This window comes from Callithrix jacchus, chromosome 12 (assembly GCF_049354715.1).
Source record: "Callithrix jacchus isolate 240 chromosome 12, calJac240_pri, whole genome shotgun sequence".
Classification (NCBI taxonomy): domain Eukaryota; kingdom Metazoa; phylum Chordata; class Mammalia; order Primates; family Cebidae; genus Callithrix; species Callithrix jacchus.
The window spans coordinates 109,639,401-109,659,778 of record NC_133513.1 but is presented as its reverse complement, the minus strand read 5'-3'; the positions used below and the strand labels follow the sequence as shown (position 1 = coordinate 109,659,778).

The 20,378-nt window shown below is 48.0% G+C and overlaps 1 protein-coding gene across 5 annotated transcripts in view; it reads left to right on the top strand.

The window, feature by feature from the left end:
• The window catches only part of HSPA12A (heat shock protein family A (Hsp70) member 12A), a 183,374-nt gene that overhangs the window by 137,603 nt on the left and 25,393 nt on the right, over positions 1–20,378 (top strand). For all 5 annotated transcript variants that reach the window (XM_035269214.3, XM_078346604.1, XM_002756622.7 and 2 more), the window contains 4 exons: positions 8,306–8,391; positions 9,950–10,077; positions 13,670–13,856; positions 16,051–16,155. In XM_035269214.3, coding sequence (XP_035125105.1) covers positions 8,306–8,391; positions 9,950–10,077; positions 13,670–13,856; positions 16,051–16,155 — 506 coding nt within the window. The remainder of the gene's footprint in view (positions 1–8,305; positions 8,392–9,949; positions 10,078–13,669; positions 13,857–16,050; positions 16,156–20,378) is intronic.

Genomic DNA, 20,378 nt, shown 5'->3' with positions numbered 1-20,378 from the left:
CAATTCTCCTGCCTCAGCCTCCTGAGTAGCTGGGATTACAGGCACACGCCACCATGCCCAGCTAATTTTTTTGTATTTTTAGTAGAGACGGGGTTTCACCATGTTGACCAGGATGGTCTCGATCTCTTGACCTCGTGATCCACCCGCCTCGGCCTCCCAAAGTGCTGGGATTACAGGCTTGAGCCACCGCACCCGGCCCTGGAAAGTTTTAAACATAGAAAAGCAGAGCGAATATTGTATTGAAGCCTCATGAATCTGTCACCAGGTTTAGTCATTATTAACTTGTGGCCAACCTTGTTTAATCCCCGCCCCTCCCCTCTCCTGTTATTCTGGTGCAGATCCCAGAAATCCTATTGTTTCATCTGTACACATTTGAGAATGTAGCCCTAGAGGACAAGGGCTCTTTTAAAAATTGTGTAACTATACTATTAATAATCAATCATTTTTTAGTATTACCAATATCTGGTCAGTGTTTACATTTCTAATTGTCTCAAAATATAAAATGTTTTGATTGTTTGAATTGTCTCAAAATATAAAATGTTTGATTGTTTGAATGGATGGACTAAAGGTCCTTCCATTGCATTTATTGAAGTTGATGTGTGTTTTAAGTCTCTTCTAAGCTGTCGCAGTTGGTCTCTGGGGCAGTCAGGATAGCCTGGAAACTCATTATAAATGCAAATTGTCAGCCAGCCTCAGACTTACTGGATGAGAAACTGTGGGAGTGAGACCATTAATCTGTGCTTTAACAAGCCCTCTGGGGTTCTGATGCACAGCAGAGTTGAGACCCTCTGGTCCATAGGTTTTCCCTCCTTTCCTGTATATTTTTCTTGTGATTGTCTCTGGGAGAAAGCTGTCTCTCTTGTCGAGTTTCCCCTGTCTGGGTTTTGCCAGTTGATCCCCGATGCACAAGATTCTCTCTCATCTGCACTGAGGGAGCTGAGAAGCCTTTTCTCTCTCAAACAGAGGGCGCTGACTTTTAAAGGTAGAAGTCCCTGAAGGGTGATGCAGAATTTGCCTGCTGTTGAAGCAGGATGCACTCTAGGTAGGGAACAGCATGTGCAGTGCCCAGGGGCCGGATAAACACAGAGATTCCAAGGTCTGTGGATAGGTTTGGTATGGCCAGGGATGTGAAACAGTAGAGAGATAAGAGGCTGCAGAGGGAGATGGGGTGGACTTGGAAGAGCCTGGGTGTCAGTAGTGTGCTGGACTTTATCCCATGGGGGATAGGCATCAGGGGAAGACCCTGACGAGGTTGAGTTAGGTGAGCAGACCTCGATTTTAACCAGATGGATTTGACTGCAGAGTGAGTGTGGCTTGGAGGGGGTAGGCCCAGGGCAGGGAAACTGAAAGTTCAGGAGGATCTGGACGAAGGCTGTAGCGGTGACTTAGCAGACAGAGTGAATGTGAGAGATGCTAATTAGAAGGAATGACAGGGTCTGGTGGTAGAATGAACAGGGAGGAAGTCTAGGGACTCTCCTATCTGGGAGCAGTGGTGTTTTTCCTGGCAAAAGGGGTGTTTGAGGAGAGCGGCAGATCTGGGGGTTTGAAAGCTGACCACACATCGTTGGAGGTCATTCAGCATGGCATGTATATTACTAATATCTGAACTCAAGGGAGTTGATGCCTCAGTTGGGAAAGAACTCACTGGCTCTCTTGGTCTATGGTTAGTCACCGAGTCCACTTTTGGATACACATAAAAAATCCATCCATCCATCTCTCCATCTAGCCATCCATCCACCCACCCACCCATCCACCATCCATCCACCCACCCATCCACCAAACCATCCATCCATCCACCCATCCACCCACCCACCCATCTATCCATCCATTCATCCATCCATCCATCCATCCATCCATCCATCCATCCACCCAGCCACCCACCCATCCATCCAACATTGTTTGAGTGCTTGTGACATGTCAGGAGCTAAGGAATTAGACATGAAGTAAGACATGGCCCTACCCCAACAAGCAGTGTTCATGGGAGAGAAGCCAGGTGGACAGAAACATCTTAGTACCATGTGTAGGGTGATCTGGTGGAGCCTCTCCAAATGCTGGATGCTGGAGGGCAGGGCTGCAAGGTTTCTGAGTGTAATTCATGAAAATTAGTAGTAAAACTGTTGGTCAAGCAGGTATGTCTTCCCCTCTCCCAGCAATTGCCTGGACATGTAGAGACACAGTTGGAGGCCCACGAACCAGTGCATGAACCTGCCCTTAGGAGAGAGACTGTGAACCACATCCACTGACAGTCTAGGATTGCAGGGACTCAGGGATTTTCCTGTCTCTGGGAAAACCCAGCTGCCCTAGCTTACTCTCCCTGGGGCATCTCATCTCCTAGACTATTCAGAGAGGTAGGAGGGGTAACAAGAAGATGCTACCCCGTTTCACAAGAAGATGCTACCCGGTGTCAGGATGGGCCTGGTGCCGCCGTCACGTCATCTTGGCCTGGGCTTGCTGCTACCATCTCTGCCACGGTAAATGCTCATTTCCATAATTATTATTTAGCATTTGCAGAGTGGTTATTTTACACTCAGTGTTCTTTGTAGTGAGAGGGTCTCCTGGTTCATGCCAATAAAATTTCCATTTACTCTGGACATCCACCATGGTGATTTAAAAAAAAGCCCATAAATTATTTACTGAAATGGAAGTTCAGCTTACGGTAATAATGCATTAGTTCAGCTAGCCATGAAGCCTGTTATAGGGTAATAAAAGATTTTTTATTTTCCTTCTGAAAAGATATTTGCCAGTAACCTACATATGACCTTGAGCTGATCAATTTTCAAAGATGACACCGCAGGCAGGGATATAAGGAGAGAAAGAGAGAAAGCTTTTTTCAAATAGTCTGATTTTAGGCAATCATCAGCAAAGGCCTGTTATCTCTCAGCCAGCACAGCCAGCAGGGAAAAAGAAATTGAAAAAAAAAATATATATATATATATAAACTGTATATATATATATATAGTGTGTGTGTGTGTATATATATATATATATAAATGTGTGTGTGTGTGTGTGTGTGTATATATATATATATATATGACATTCTTTTAAATCATAAGGACCAGACCTTAAAACTCCTTTTGAAATTGGGCATGTATTTAATAGCTACAAGTCTGAAAGCTAGCAAGAAGGACTGTTTGGAGAAACGAGCGTGTCACTATTGTTGAGACCACCTGTCACATTTCCTTGGAGTCTGGAACCTTGTAGAATAAAGTCAGCCCTATGGTTCTGTCTTCATCTTTGAACATGTTGTATTTATGGAGCAGAATTGATTTTATGTATCTCAGAAAGTCTGCGATTCTGCTCACGGCCATTTGCTGACTAATGTCTCTGGCAGGGAGAACAGCAAGCAAGTTCATGAATTATGGCTCTCCTTGAGTTTCTCTTATCAAGACTACTTTTTATTTTAAGAACATCTGCTTTAATTAAAGTCATTAGAGTTGGGAACACATAAAAATCTTTCTGAATTTTGTATGTATTGCATTTTACAGTGGAAATCCAGATGAAGCCTGCATTTTAATTCTTATACCACTAAGACAAGGGATGAGGATTAACCTAACAAATTAAACTAGTTCTTCCTTAATTATCTGGTTTGGGTTTGTAAGAAATCCTGGGGCAGGAGACTTGTTGACCAAGATTTAATACTTTCACTTATTTGTCCTTTACATTGCTGCTAAAATGTTTTCTTTTCTTTATATACCCCTCTTTTTGGCAGAAATTATTTAATGTGTTGGGGTGGGGTGTTCCAGGTTTATAAGTGAATCTATAACCACTAAACTAAAAAAGATAGTCTGCACACTAGTTCTACAAGACTGAAGTGATGTTAAATTATCCATAACTAATAGCAAAGGAAACATGATGATTAATTTTTGTTTGTTCCCCGGAAAGCTCCAGGGTCTGTTCCTTCTCCACTTAACCAAAGTTCTGTGACTGGTAGTTTGCACTTTTGAAAGGGTCAGTGTTTTTCTGGTTCCTTGATGTGAAATTGTCGAATCTCTCTGAGTTACGGGATTATAGGGTAACTTAGTGCTTGAAGTGGAAGATGCTTTGAGTGGGTCTTTATTTAATCTACTTGGAATGGTGCAGTAGGTATTTCTTAAAACTAGCACCTTTAGTTCTGTCCTTGATCAATGTCCTGATAAAGCATACTCATTAACGTTTCATTTAGCAGTCTTCTCTACCTCCATAGAAGGGTCTGGATTTTCTTTTATTCAGCTTCCTTTCTTTCTTCTAAGCCTTGACTTTAAGAAACTCTATTTGTGTCGAGGCATTGATTAGCCTTCCTCTTCTCTTCCTGGTGTGTCCAGGTCAAACTGTGGGTGCTGAACTGGAGTATCCCCTGGGTGAAAGTAGTCCCAAGGGAGATGTTTTTGTATTAGCTTTATAGAAGCAGCGGAAGCAGGGCCACACTTAATGGCATTTGGAGTTTCTGACTGTGGATAATGGCCTCTGTATAATTCATAGCCAGTACACACAGCCTACACTTGGTATGTTTAGGCATTCCATACATCAGTTCCTTCCTGTTGTTCGTTAGCTTATATCTGTCAGATATCCATAGATTAATAGGTAATATTCTGTCAACTCTTTGTATTTTATTTCTAATCATTTACCTACTGAATGCATGATCTCAAGCCTTGTTGGGACACATCAGAATTAAATTCCCCATCTTCCTAAGGGGGTGAGATAACCTTTGCCATTTTTTTTTCCTGAGAATATTCGAGCACCACTTTGACATCCTAAGCAGTGAAGCAGAGAAATATTAGCATGTCTCTACTGGCTGTGTATATTCCTGTGCTGTATCAATGAACATTCGCTGGTGAATTATTTTTGATTTGGAATATAGAGATATACAGAGGTGGGTATACACCATGTGCAGGTATCTATGGAAATGTTACTTCTCCATACCTTTTATGCAGATCAGTTTTAAATCATTGCACAATGTACCTGAATTTTAATTTCTGATGGAAAAAGTCTATGAGGTTCAGCTGCCTCTAGGCATGGCTGAGTGATCAGCAAGTCAAATGATTTGTTTAATACTGGCCCAGTTGCAGTGGGGTTGGGGGGAAGTACAGGAGAACCAAAAATCCTTGATTCTTGCCCTCAAAGTATCCTAGAGTCCCCTGGGGACCCAAGACGTGTTCCATCTGTGGCCCAACCTTGGCTATTTTGCCAATCAGTGAGATGGCCCAGGGCTCTGAGAAGGGCTGAGTGATGGGATAATTAGAACCAAGCAACAGCGGGGTGGATAGTTCGTCTGCAGATAATAGCTTGTTTGCTAATTGCCAACACCAGATTTTCTGGGCAATTAGACATTTGGTTTCTTTCAGGACCGTCTGTGCAAATGGGGACACATGGCTGCAGGCCTTCCAGGTAGCAGGTGGAGAGGGTGGCTCCTGGTGCTGATGGCATTTCTCTGCAGGCTGCCCAAGGGCTGTGGGCAGGGAGGACCTCTCACCAACAGGTGGAAGGACTATCTGGCTGGGCTCCCTAGTGGGGAGGCAGAGATCCCCCTTCATTCAAGGAAGGGGCTCCCTTGTGCTGGGAGATTAGCAAAGATGGTGGAGTTCCAAGGCCTGCCAGGGAGAGCTGACTTCTCCATTCTCTTCTCAAGAGCAATTAGCACCCACAGCTAATAGCAATTCTGTTAGTCGTGGGTGCTAATAGAAATCAGAAATAGCTTCCCCTTCCAGATGAGCAAGTTGATTTAAACTTGTTAATAAAGTTTTTAAAAAAAGTATGTATAACATGAAAGTTGCCATTTAAACCATTTTAAGTGTATGATTTGGTGGCATGAATTACATTCACAATGTTGTATAACCATCACCGCTGTTTATTTCCAAAACTTTTCATTACCCCAAAGAGAAATTCTGTTCTCATTAAGTAAGAACTCTCCATTTCTCCCTCCCTCCCACCCCTATCAACTCTAATCTACTTTCTATCTCTATGAACTTACCTCTTCTGGAGATTTCATGTAAGTGGAATAATGCAATATTTGTCCTTTTGCATCCACTTATTTTACTTCGCATATTTTCTAGGTTCACTCATGTTGTAGCGTGTATAAGAATTTCCTTCCTTTTTTACAATGAAATACTATTACATTGTGTGGATATACAACATTTGTTTATCCCTTTATCTGTTTTATTTAATTAATTTATTTATTTTTGAGATGGGGTCTTGCTCTGTGGCCAGGCTGGAGTGCAGTCGCACAATCTTGGCTCACTGCCACCACCATCTCCTGGGTTCAAGTGATTCTTCTGCCTCAGCCTTGCAAGTAGTTGGGACTACAAGCACATGCCACCATGCCAGGCTACTTTTTGTATTTTTAAGTAGAGATGGAGTTTCACCATGTTGGCCAGGCTGGTCTTGAACTCCTGACCTCAAGTGATCTGCACATCTTGGCCTCCCAAAGTGCTGGGATCATAGGTGTGAGCCACCATGCCCAGCCTATCCCTTCATCTGCTGTTGGACTCTTGAAGTGTTTCTACCTTTCTGTTATTGTGAATAATGCTGCATGAACATTTGCTTATAAGTATCTCCTTGAGTCCCTGTTTTCAGTGTTTTGGGTAGATACCTAGGAGCGGAATTACTAGTCATATGGTAATTCTATACTTGACTTTTTGAGGAACTGCCAAGCTCTTTTCCACAGTGGTTGTCCGGTTTTACATTCCCACTAACAATGTGTGAGGATTCCAATTTCTTCACATCCTTGACACACTTGTTACTTTCCTTTCTTAAAAAAGTATAGCCATCCTAGTCAGGGTGAAGCCATATCTCACTGTGGTTTTCATTTACATTTCTCTACAGACTAATGATGTTGAACATCTTTTCATGTACTTGTTATATCTTTTATATGTTTTCTTTGGAGAAATGTCTATTCAAGTCCTTTACCCAGCAAGTTGGATTTTGCCTCTGTAATTACCGGACTGTCCCTCTCTCCCCAAGATAGGAATTGAGTCTCATCAGGAGGAGAGAGGATGTGAGCTTGCAGAGAGTGGGAGGTGGCTGTGCAGATTTGAGGCTTCACATTCACTCCTGCATGATTCATTTCATTCCACAGCCTGTTTGGTACCCACTGTAACGATGCTGCTTGAGTTCTCATCAAGTAGAAAAAGAAATCATCAAGAGCCTGGGATTAACCCAAAGTGATTTAGCAGAAGAGGCAGATGGAACCACTCCACCTGCTCCCCTAAAAGCAGATGGGCTTTTCTCGGACGCCTCATACCTCTGGTTTCCTTGACCACAGATATTGCCTTGGAAAATCACCTATTTCTTCCTAGCAGGTTTCAGTACTTATGTACTAAATGGAGCAGCATGCACAGAGCACCGAGGATGACGCTGGGTAGTTGCAGGTACCTAGTGTCCAACCTTTGTCTCTGCAGTGGGAGCACGAAATTCTCGCCCAGCTTCTCTGTGCCCTGCCAGCCCTAGGCAGCAGGCAGGGAGAGCACTGTGACACATTCCAAGGCCTGCCAGAGAGTGTATTTTCTCCTGGGGGGCCCATTCCTGGGGCACAGCCACTGGGCTCTGGGAAGACTTCAGAACAATGCTAGGTCTGAATGGCCTGAATGATGGTGAGCACAGGGCAACAGACAAAATAGTGCTCTTGCTGCTTAGCCGCTGGCCCTTCCCCTTTTTGACCTCATAGCTGTTGGGCCCCATCTGCAGGGGTTAGAAATGCTGATCTCTCTGCCTTTTGCTATGGTTTTTATGATTGAAAAAGGTCCCCAACCTTCAGTATCACCGAAGAGAGATGAATTCACATGCTCTGGCAGGGGTGAGGAGCTAGTGCATCTGCTAGGCAACGATGCTCTTTCTGAAGCGGTGTCACATCCTACGTTCCTAGGATAGGGGTTACTTATCCCTGAGGGAGGTACCCACATCCTTTTGGGAACCCGAGGGCTGCAGACACTCTTCCATGAAAATGCACATGAAAATTTGACATAACTCCAGGTCCTGCTAGATCAGCCTGGAGCCTAGCCTCTGGCTCCACAGACACTACAACCAGGAGCTGGGGCTTTCAGGGACTGAGCAGCATCTCTGACTAAGTTGGGTTGAATGGCACAGAGAGAGAGGCCTGGTGGTGACTGGGAGGAAAGGAGCATCTCATTTGGTCAGGTTCTAAATACCAAATGCAAGGGGGTGCTAGAACAGATGCCCCTGCCTTCCTGGCTGGAGCTGGGCCTTGCCCATTTCATGAGCCAGCTTTGCAGAGGCCACAGTGCCTGGAGGAGCAAGAACATGCAGCCCTCATTTCTTCTCTCTGGGTCAGCCCATGCTACTTCTAAGGAGGGGACTTTGTTTTTTCTTTCAGAAACGGCTCCCACATCTGCATATTCATCCCCAGCCCGGAGTCTTGGGGACACAGGAATAACACCTCTGTCCCCCTCCCATATTGTGGTAAGAAATGCATGTGTGTGTGCACATGCACATGTGCACATGTGTGTACTGACTTCCTTTGCATTCTGGGTCTGATCTCACAGTTCAGGCTGCTGGACAGTCCCTCACATTCACTGGTCCTGACCACAGGAGCTCTGCTAAGCCCCTTCCCCATTCTGGGCCTGGGAAGGCCTTCTGTGTTGTGGCTAGTGCTTCTGGAACAGGGGCCAGTGGGTCACAGAAGCAGGTGAGATGGGAGCAGCCCTTTAAAGATTCAGGATCAGAGCCCGTGAGACATCCTCTTGAAAGGGAGCCACTGACTCTGGCCAGTAGATCGGTGAATACATGAGCTCTGTCCACTGCAGTTGTCTGCAGTGTCCAAAAGCCCCTGGCTGTATAATTGTTTCTGCAACAGCTTGCCCAGTAGAGAAACACTGAGCAGCGCTTCATATGCATTGAGTGGGGCTGTTGCTCCCACCCTGCCTTGTATGAGGAAAGGTGGATGTTGGGGGGCAGCCGTTCAGAGGGGCGCACATGTAGTTGTGCAGACAGCCAACCCAAGTGAGTGCCCAGAAGACAGGGCAGCTTTGTGTGAGCTGAGCAGATGCACAAAGAAGACCTGAGGAGAAACTGCGGAGTCACCCCTAAGTAGGGGTGCCAGCCTGTCCTGGTTTCTGGAACTGTCCGGCTTTAACACTGAAAGTCCTGCACCCCGGGGACTCCTTCAGTCCTGGGCAAACTGGGAGGGTTGGTCCCCTCGGGCCAGGTTCTGTGGTTTTCAAGCTTTGTACCCAGAAGGTGTCCTGTAGGCGTTTCAGGGCTGTGGGGAAGGGGAGCAGTCTGAGGAGAGGCCAGGCAGGTAGCATTCTCACCCCTCCCCTCCAACGTTTGTTGGTTTTATAATTTGGAGTTCTGTGCGAGTTGAAAAAAAAAAAAAAAAAAAAAAAGTCTAAACTGCTTTAAAAAAAGAGAAAGGGTGGGAATCCGAAATGGCCTGACCAGGTGACTTAGATGAGGCAAGGCCCTGGGCCCTGACAGTCACAGCAGGTCATGTGCCTGGCGTGGTGGGATTGGGCGGGGTCCTGGATGCCCAGCCCTGCTTACGTGCATAAAACGCCAGTATAGATGGAGCAGTCACCTGGGTGTACAGAGGGCACAGCTGGCAAAATGCTCCTGGCAGTACCAGAGGTCTGCACAGGGCCTTGTGGAAGGCAGCAGGGGTTGGGAGAAGGTTGTATCTGCTCAGGAACTACTGGGCAACCTGTCCTGATGGTGGAATTTCTGTAACTAGCCGTGTGCGCGCACAGTCGATAGAGAGGAATGGGCAAGCTGCAGGCAGGTGCCTTCATCCAATCAGCCTGGCCCTCCACTCAGGGGTGCCCCCATTTCTCCCCAAGCCACTCAGTCAGGGCCTGCCCTCTCCTCAGGGCTCTCCAGGTGGTAGACTTGAGCTAGAGTATGGAATGTCCTTCTGTCTGCAGGGGGTGCATAACTAGGCAAGGTAAACCCCCTCCAGGGGTGTCTTCCTGAAAGCCAGGCCCACCCCCCCACACCCCTATGCCTCACTGTATATCTGCAGAACGACACTGACTCCAACGTCTCAGAACAGCAGTCGTTTCTTGTGGTGGTGGCCATTGACTTTGGGACCACATCCAGTGGCTATGCCTACAGCTTCACCAAGGAGCCAGAATGCATCCATGTGATGAGGTGAGTGCTGTGGGCAGGAGGGCCACGTGGCTGGTGCCAGCCACTGCACCTGTGGAGACTCCGGGCAGGCTTAGGCAATGAGCCAGTGACTGGCACTTCAGAGGGCCCTGGATCCTGGTTCAGCACAGCCGAAGCTCACGATGCTGCTGGGGACAAGTCACTTCTGATCTCTGGGCTCTAGGTTCCTGGTTTGTAAAGACACTGATTTAATTCTGATTTAGTTGGTCTGGGGAGGGGCCTGGGCAGTACGTTTAAGGCCTGGCCTGGGTGAGAGACCTGTAGAGGGTCTGTGATGGAAGGATCCAGGTGCCAGCTTAGCCACTTATTATATGACTTTAGGCCATAGCGAAACCTGCTAACCCCCAGTTTCCTCGTCTGTGAAATGGGGATCCTGACAATACGTGCCTCCCAAGGTATGTGTGCAAATGAAATGACAGTGTCTATCAAGTGCTTGGCCTGTGGTGAAATGAAAGCAGGGAAGGTGCTGGTCCTTTCAGGTGAAGAGAAGTCCTGGGGTGTTGGTAGCCAGAGGCAGAAAGCAGGTGTTGAAGAGAAAGCAGCATGAGGTGAGTCTCGATCTTTTGACCTTTCTTTTTTTTTTTTTGAGACGGAGTTTCGCTCTTGTTACCCAGGCTGGAGTGCAATGGCATGATCTCAGCTCACTGCAACCTCCGCCTCCTGGGTTCAGGCAATTCTCCTGCCTCAGCCTCCTGAGTAGCTGGGATTACAGTCACGCGCCACTATGCCCAGCTAATTTTTTTTATTTTTAGTAGAGACGGGGTTTCACCATGTTGACCAGGATGGTCTCGATCTCTTGACCTCATGATACACCCACCTCAGCTTCCCAAAGTGCTGGGATTACAGGCTTGAGCCACCACGCCGGGCCAGCATGAGGTGACTCTCATCCAAGCGGCCCCATAGGCAAAGTCGCCCTGGGCCTTGTGGGATTCGATCTGTGCTGGGTGCCCTCTTCCCTTCCCCACACACCGAGCAGCCTGCAGGCCCCCAGCGCCACCCATCCATGGGATCCCAGGCTTGACCCATGACCTGCGTGCAGGGTGTGACCCCTCAAATCTTTGGAAGCCCAGGATTTATCACCCCAATTTTTCAATTCCAAGGGATGATTCTGAAGATACATTGTAATTGGCTTTGCAATTCCTTCAGCTGAGTAATTGTGGAATTTGGCACTGCTCCTAGAGTAAGAATTTTTTAGTTTTGTTGTTGTTGCTATTTTTTTTTTTTTTTAGAGAAAAGTTCTTGCTCTTTTGCCAGACTTGAATGCAGTAGCATTGATCATGGCTCACTGCAGCCTCAAACTCCTGGGCTCAAGTGATCCTCCTGCCTCAGCCTCCCAGTGGCTGGGACTACAGATGCATACAACCACACCCAGCTAATGTTTGTATTTTAGGAATTTTTGTAAAGGGTTTTGTAAAACACAAGTCATAATAAAAATGACTCCCCTCCTCCAATCTTGGTTTAAGTCTCACCTTTCCTCTTGAAAATCAGATGTGGCTCAGCCTGAAGCTATTGTCCTAAGTGGATACAGAGACCCTTGGGTGTCATGTCATCAGGAAATGATGAAAAGCCTGTTCTATAGTGAACTCTGATGACAGCAATGCCCTTGGTGTTCAGTTGCCACCAGGATTCTCTCTCCAGTTAGCCAGACAGATGCTGTGAGGGTCTGTGCTGCCGTCACTGACCCCCAAGATGAAAAATCCCAGTGGAAAAGAATGTGCCATTAAAGGCCAGAATCAATGTTTATCAGCTTCTAGGTAGTTGTTCTAAGAAATGTGATTTGCACAGAATAGTCAGGCAGTGAAAACAGAAAAGAAGGAGTGGAAATAACTTTGAACTTGCTTGTGAGGGGGACTTACGAACCACGCCCAGAGTTCAGGGCCTCTAGAGGTGGTGTCTTAGTCATGGTAGAGATTTTGGAGGGAGGTTGGCTGATTCTACCTGAATTTTATTTCAGTCAAAACACATTTGCATAATCATGCTAACATGACAAATTATAAATGAGAAAGTTAACTTTTTTTGTATTAAATAGCAATAAAGGAATAAAAATTTGAAGGCCAAAGCTCATGGAGTCATTCTCTACTGACACCGTCACTGTTAATATTAATGACAATTCCGTTTGTGAAGGGCAGTGTGTGGAGCAGCTGCCTGGCATCGAGACCATCCCTGTGTCTCCTCGGGGACTTTGGCTCCAGGGGTAGGAGCAGCATCCTGATGGAGTTTGACAGGGAAATTGGCCAGGGATGATTCCAGACCCCTCTGAGCAGCTCCATCTGGACCAAGATGGTCCTACTGATGCTTAATGATGTGGGGTTGGGAGCAGGTCCAGGCTCAGCTGGGAGCGTGGCCACCTCCCCAGAGGGTGAGGAAAGCGACTTATTTCCCTTCCTGCACTGCGTCTCCACCTTAGGCTGCATGGGCTGTGCATGGGGTCACATGGTCAGCAGCAGGCTGGGAAGGGAACAGCTTGGCCTCTGTGGCCCTGGCTTCTCTGTAGTGGCCCCATAGGTAAGCAGATGCATTGAGTTTCCTGTCTTCCCCTTGCCTCTTCCCTTTCTCTCGCTGTTGCCTCTCTCTCTCTCTCATTTCTTTTAGAGATGGGATCTTGCTGTGTGGCCCAGGCTGGAATGCAGTGATGCCATCATAGCTCACTGTGATCCTCCCACCTCGGCTTCCCAAAGTGCTGAGATCTCTGTTTCTATGGTTCTTTCACCTCTGCTCCATTGTTGGTCTGAGCCTCCTGGCTTCCCTTTCCCTCCATTTAGCCCAGTTTGCCCTTATGAACAGCAGCTCTGATTCTGTCATGCCCCGGGTCTAAGACCTTTAGTGGCTTCCCGTTACTCACAGAGTACATGTCTGGGTCCCCAGGGTTCCCCTCAGCCTATTCCAGCCACTTTCCCAATCGCATTTCTCACTCTTCCCATTTTCACAATTACTCTTACCGCCTACACGCTCTCTCCAACCAACACCATCACTTCACGTTCCCCACGAATGCCTCGCGCTGGCCCACCTCTGAGCAGCTGGAGTGTCCTTCCCTCCTTCGATCCAGCTGTCTGTCTCTTCAGTTCTCCCCTGAATCCTGTGCTCTTTCCTCTGCCCCACCAGCTGGCACCTCAGGCTGTTTCCCTGGGCCCCTCATTTGCATCTCATAAGTCAGGCCATTATGCATTTATTGTGCCTACCTTGTTTTGCTTCAAAGAGGATTCAACCTAGCAGTATATCTGCTATTGAGTGCTTGTAAATTAAAAATACATTGCCTAGCAGATTGTGAATTATTTGCAGGCACAGACATAAAAGTTTCCTGCCAGCACCTAGCACACAGGTAGACGCTTAGAGTAGATAACCAGTAAACATGGAATGAAAGGAGCAAGGCAGAGCTTGTTATTGAGCAGAAACTTTGCATTTGGCCAATTCGTCTTCTTTTTAACTGAAGTTGTGTCTCTAGTAGCTGCTCATCCAACAGAACCAGAGTGTGTCTGGGCATCTACATCACTGACACTCATGCATACAGTAGGTGTTCAAGCCTGAACTGGATTTTGAAAGAAGGCCCCATAACTTCTGCTTCCCTTGGTGGCAGGCGATGGGAGGGAGGCGACCCTGGTGTGTCCAATCAGAAGACTCCAACCACCATCTTGCTGACTCCCGAGAGGACGTTCCACAGCTTTGGGTATGCTGCCAGGGACTTTTACCATGACCTGGATCCCAACGAGGCCAAGCAATGGCTGTACCTGGAGAAGTTCAAGATGAAGCTGCACACCACTGGGGTGAGCAAGCATCTCCCAGGGCCCCAAGTGCCCGGCATTGGAGAGCCACGGCTCCTCCAGCCTTGGGGTGGGGGAGGGATGGCCTTCCAACCCAAGGGGCCCTCCCGTCTCTCCCAAGCAGAAATCAATGTCCATTTACCTTGATTTTAGACACATCCTGGAGCACATAGCACCTTTGTGGAATATGCAGTGCTTTCCAGTGTGCATGTGGGCAGGGAGATATTCTGAATATTTAACTATTCATTTGTCTTGAAAATGGACCTACTGGAGTAGACCCTGGTTATACCAGGGGAGTGGGGTGCTGGGGGCCTCCTTCCGTGCCAGCAGTTCTCCCTTTAGTTTCTGGATTATGGAGAGATCAGCAAATCATGAAGGAGCCACTTGGGGTCTAGGGGCACATGGGGAGCTCAGGGCAGTAGCTCTTAACTAACCAGTCTGGATGTAACAACCAGTAACAACTGGTACATCCGGCTCTCTATGTGGGGGAGCAGGGAGCTCAGGACATCAAGTGCCCAATGATTGGAGGTTCAGCTCCCAGAGTGGTGGCCTCAGCTCCCAGCAAGCCAGTGTACCCTAAGACACCTACGTCACATCAGCACCCCCTGCCACCCGAAGCTTTGTAGAAAAGGATAGGGCGTAGGATAGAACTGTTTTGATTCAAGCATTTTATTCCATGAAGTTTCCTTAACTCTCTGTGCTCAGAAAGGCAGGATGACAATCATGATTAAGAATATGGACTCTGGGGCCAGATGGCCTGGGTTTCAATCTGGCCACTGGTACATTTGAGATACGTAATCCAAGTTACTTAACCTTTCCCTGCCTTGTTTAGTCTTCTCTGTGAAATGGAGACAATGGCTGTGCCTTCCTCATAGGGATATTGTAGGGATTAAAGGAATCAAAATACACAAAGCTCTTAGAGCCATGCCTGGTGCAGATTAAGTTCTAGTCAAGTGCAAGCTTCTATTCTAATTGCTTGTATTTGTCTGCTGAGCGCTTGTAGATGACAAAACGAATGTAAATGGGAAACTCAGCAGCCAGCACCCTGCCTTCCAAGGCTCTGTGCTCATCCCCATGGTTGTCTTTCTATGGTGCAGACTGAGTTCTGCTAGAAATGAACTGTTCCTATTTTGCCTGGTGGGATTCAACGCTGAGTATCAGGATGGCAGGTGGAAGGAGGCACGGGGTTTTTTTCAATTCAGAGCCATGGCTTCCTGGCACTTGGCCACCTTCCTGAGCCTGGGAGCTGCTGTTCCAAAGCTGGGGTATCTTTGCTGGGCACCAGGAGCAGAAGGCAGCTGGCTGGGAGGAGTGAGCAAGTACAGATAGGTCAGGATGCCACAGACGGCTCCACATGGCTGGCTTAGTAATTCAATGCCTAGTCTCACTCTCAAGGCAAAGCATAATTACCCAGCCTGGATCAATCAGGAGGCCCCAGTGATTTTTTGTTTTTTGCTGGCAGTAATGAGCTTGTTGGTTCAGGAGACCCGGGGGCTTTTTCCTGATTTTTGCTCTCACTCCCTGCCCATCCCTACCCCATGGGGACTTTTCTCATCATTTTTTAGTGATCTCTGTCTACCAGCATCTGGGGTCTGCAGAGCATCCTCTTTTTAGTACCACGCTCAGCAGCTGCTTTCACTTTTGGTGGAGAAAGGAAGGCAGCGATGCTGGGTTCCTGGCAGATTAGACAGGGCAAGCCTTAAAATAGGAGCTCTTCTATTTTGGTGACTTGGTTGGGGAATGAAAGCTTCATCTGTTTAGCATCATGCATGGCAGTGGGTTGGTACAATTAGGCCTCCATCAGGGGGAATCCCGAACATGACCATGTCTGTTTGAATGTGGAAATAGAATGGAAATTGCATGGGGAGTGGCACCTGCTGCCTATTCTCTCTTCCTGACTTCTACCGTTGCCCCTGAAACCTCTGCTCCCAGAGGATCCAGGAGAGAGAGGGAGAGAAGGAGAAAGCAGTGAAGGTGGGACCTGGAGGGGACAGCCATAGCCTCCTACACAGTAAGGGGACATTGCTGCCAGGCCCCATTTTTGGGGACACACCATCCTAGTCTGCCTCTTTAAGCATGGGGAAACACAAACATGGCTCACCAGGATCCTCTAGATCCCCTTGGAGCAGTCCCCAAAGCCAGAAGACATGTTGCTCCTTTGTCATCATCTTGCTGTTGTTCCTCTTCCTCCTACCAGGACCTCACCATGGATACAGACCTGACGGCAGCAAATGGCAAGAAAGTCAAAGCCCTTGAAATCTTTGCTTATGCCCTGCAGTACTTTAAGGAGCAGGCACTGAAGGTAGGACTGATAGTTGAGGCCAGCTGGCTGTGTGCTAGGTGATAGCGCCCATGCCATCTCCATGTCTCGGGCTGCTGCACCTGCTGGCAAGGGTAGGGGGCACAGCCTTGAGGGAAAGTGTGGGCTTTGGGCTTTGGAGTTCACACGGCAGGATGGACCCTCACGCACAGCTGGTGGGAATGTAAAATGGTGTAGCCTCTTTGGAAAACAGTTTGGCAATTCCTAAAGAAGTAAAGCAGAGTTACCATAGGCCCCAGCAGTTCCAGTCCTGGGTAGATAACTAAGAGAAAGGAAAGCAAATGTCCACACCTACACATGTGTACACGAATGTGCCTAGCAACACTATTCGTAATGACAGAAACTGGAAACAATCCACACGGCCATCCGCTGATGAATGGAGAAACCAAATGTGAGCTGTCTCACAGTGAGCGTTATTTACAGCCAGAACGAGGACTGAACTACCATTACATCCTACCACACGGAGGAGCCTTGAAAACACCACGTGAAGTAAAAGAAGCCAGATACAAACAGCCACATATCGTGTGATTCCATCTGTATGAAATGTCCAGAGCAGGCACCTTCACAGAGACAGAAAGCAGAGGCTTTTCTGCCGGGGCCTGCGGGGAGTGGCAGTATGAGCGACTGCTAAAGAGTATGGGTTTCTTTGGTGGGTGATGAAATTAGGTAGCGGGGTTGGCTGCACAACCTTGTGAATGCACTAAAACCCACTGAATTCTATACTTTAAAAGTGTGAATTGTATGGTATGGAAATTATGTCTCAGTAAAACAAAAAGAGAGGCAGGAAACATACTTAGCAGCTGTGCCATTTGGGGCAAGGTACTTCATCTTTCCCAGATCCACTTTCCTAACTGGAGAGTGGGGTGCATAACTAGGCCATTTGTTAGAAAATGGGATTGGCCATGCAGTGCCTCCCTTCAAGCTTGGTCTATGCATTGGGTGCATGGCGGCTGCTGTTTCTCCTCCTCCTCCCTCTCTTCTTCTATCCCTCCAGATCCCATGGAAGAAGCTAATAGTGTGACCCCCTTGGATCACCCCCATAGAGGTCTGTGGTCATGATGGCCTGAAATTCCAAAAACGTCTGATTTTGAAGTGGAATATGGCTGTCCTCTCCCTGTCTCCTCCCACAGGCATGAGAACCAGTGGGTGGGGGATCAGATGATTAGACAGCCCTGATGTACTGAGCTTTATCCAAAAAGATTTGGGAACTTCAGAAGCATTTGGTATTGTGTGATCACTAAAGGAAATTTAGTGAATTCTAGAAATAGGGTCAGAGGGAGACAAAGAGGAAGTGAGAACTTGGGATTACTTTCATCTATTCCAGTACCTGTTTTTTTGAGTGCCTTTTATGTGCAAAATCCTATACAAGTTATGGCAGTGTAGAAATCAACTCAGTCTTGTATACTCCTATACGAGTTACAGCAGTGAGAAATCAACTCAGGAGTGTGTAGTTGGGGTCAGAGTCATGAGGGGGTAACTGGGTGCTGGGGGAGGCAGAGATTCTGTTCAGTGGGGAGCATCATGGAAGCCTCCCTGTGGGAGGTGGATTCAGGGCAGGGTGGGATTGGTTCACAGGCAGCAACTGGAAGGGTGGGTATTTCAAGCTGGTGGAGTGGCCCAGGCTCAGCTCAGAAGGAAGAAAGCAGCAGCCAAACAGCCATTGAAGAAAACAGTTGGAGTGGAAGGAGTGAGGGTAAGGCTGTGGGATAAAGCCAGGATGCCTTGAGCTCAGGACAAGACGGTGCACAGCCGAGGATGCCACGCCGGGGAACTTCTTCTTGGTTAGTGGGAGGCCATCAAAGGATTTCTAGTGGGGGGATGAGTGACATGGGCACCAGGGTAGTAGCAGAGCGTTGTATTAGTCTGTTCTCATGCTGCTAATAAGACATACCCTAGACTGGGTAATTTATAAAGGCAGAGGTGTAATGGACTTAGAGTTCCACATGGCTGGGGAGGCCTCACAATCGTGGCAGAAGATGAAGAAAGAACAAAGGGATGTCTTATATGGCGGCAGGCAAGAGAGCTTGTGCAGGGGAACCCCCTTTGTAAAACCATCAGATCACCTGAGACTGAGTCACTACCATGAGAACAGTATGGGAGAAACTGCCCTTATGATTCAGTCATCTTCACCTGGCCCTGCCCTTGACATGCGGGGATGATGACAGTTCACGGAGAGATTTGGGTGGGGACACACCAAACCATATCAAGTAGCTTAGTCTATTTTGCACCACTGTGACAGAATATCACAAATTGGGTAATTTATGAAAAACAGAAATTTATTTCTCACAGTCTGGAGGCTGGGAAGTCCAAGATCAAGATGCTGGTTCGTTTGGTGTCTGGTGAGGGCCCAGTCTCTGCTTCCACGATGGAGCCCTGAATGCAGCATCTCCTTGTTGGGAGGATGTGGGTGAGGAACAGTTTTTCCTCACATGGAAGAAGAGAAAGAGCTCACTTACTCCTGCAAGCCCCCCACTTTTCTTTGAGACAACGTCTCACTTTGTCACCAGGCTGGAGTGGAATGGCGCAATCTCGGCTCACCACAACCTCTGCCTCCCTGGTTCAAGCAATTCTCCTGCCTCAGCCTCCGGAATAGCTGGGACTACAGGCAGGCATCACCACGCCCGGCTAATTTTTGTATTTTTAGTAGAGACAGGATTTCACTATGTTGGCCGGGTTTGTCTCGAGCTCCTGACTTCACGATCCACCACCTTGACCTCCCAAAGTGCTGGGATTACAGGCGTGAGCCGTTGCGCCTGGCTGCAAGCCCTTTTTATAGCAGCAAAATTTCATTCCTAAGACTGGAGCTCTTGTGACATACACACCTCCCATTAGGCCCCACCTCCCACCCAACACAGTTGCACTGGGGGGTACATTTCCCACACATGAGTTTTGGGGGACACATTCAGAACACAGCATAGAGTGAGAGACCCCAGTAATCCGAAGAGCCCGCAGGGTGGAGGTTGGTGGTGTGGAGGGAGCTGACTCAGATTCTGCAGGTTTGTCTGCAGGGAGAGAGGGAGGTTCTGAGACTGAAGGCCACGGGGTCATTCAGGGAGCAAGAAGGAGGATCCTGACCACCAAGAAGAAAGAGGGTCTCGGGGCTGGGAAGGAGTGGGTGCTGGGCAAACAATACTCCACTAGCAAGGGGACAATGGGACAGATGCGGAGAGGCCTAGAAGCAAGATGGGTGGAGGGAAGAGGCAGGGAACTGGGTCATGTTCGAAGGTGACCACAGTCAGAGACAAGCGTCCTGAAGTCTGCTTGGAACTAGCGAAGGGGGCAGCCCCCCTGTTCCAGGGGACAGAAAGCAGAAGGGAAGGGCGCAATGAGGTGGACCCGGTCTGCCCGAAGAGCAAAGGTTGCAGAGGGACTGGCTTAGCACCTGGTGCCCTGGGAGGCCACGTGAGGGCATGTCTGTGGGCTCTGAGGCAGGCAAAGGAGCAGAGAGCACAGAGTACGCAGGGGCTCCTGAGTTAGGAGGGAGAGCCATAGGGGCCAGGGTGGGGCGGGGGGTAGAAATTTCGGACTCAGAAAGCCCAGGGTGTTGGTGTCTTTCGAGTTTGCCAGCAGGAAAGGAGTGAGCAGCCCATCTCAGAAGGGGAGGGAGGAGGTGGAGGGAATGGTTCCAGAAGGTTAAGTGGTGATGTGGATGGTTGGTTGTGAGCTCAGCTCAGCCAGAGAGGCTCCAGGGAACCTGCAGACACCTTTCTTTTAAAGGTAGCTCCTCCCAGCAGGGAACATGCCTTGAAGAAATTACAGAAGAAAAAGCTATTTGATGGATAGGAGGAACTCAACTTGCCAGGGCCTGGCTGGACTTGGAGGGAGGGGGCTATGGCTCGGCCGGAATGAGCTAAGGCAGGATATCTACTCAAGCGGAATGTCTAAGCGTCACCGAAATGAAGCATCCCAGTGGGTCATGAAGGAAAGCCCGTGACAGTGCCTGACACATGAGATAATAAATTAATTAATGCTGGCGCCTTTCCCTTCCAAGCTGTTCCCTACCCGCTGGGGAACTGACTGCTCCTCTAAACTCTCCAGACAGTTCAAGGAAGCCGATCTTGGGTACTTTGAATGCTTTTCCTTTTAAAGAGTTTCAAGTCTTCTGCCTGGTAATGGACACTGCTTAGAATCTTCCCGACACACATCATACTTCTCACCTGTTTTTATCAAGCCCAATGCAGACCTGCAAGGAAATGAAATATGAC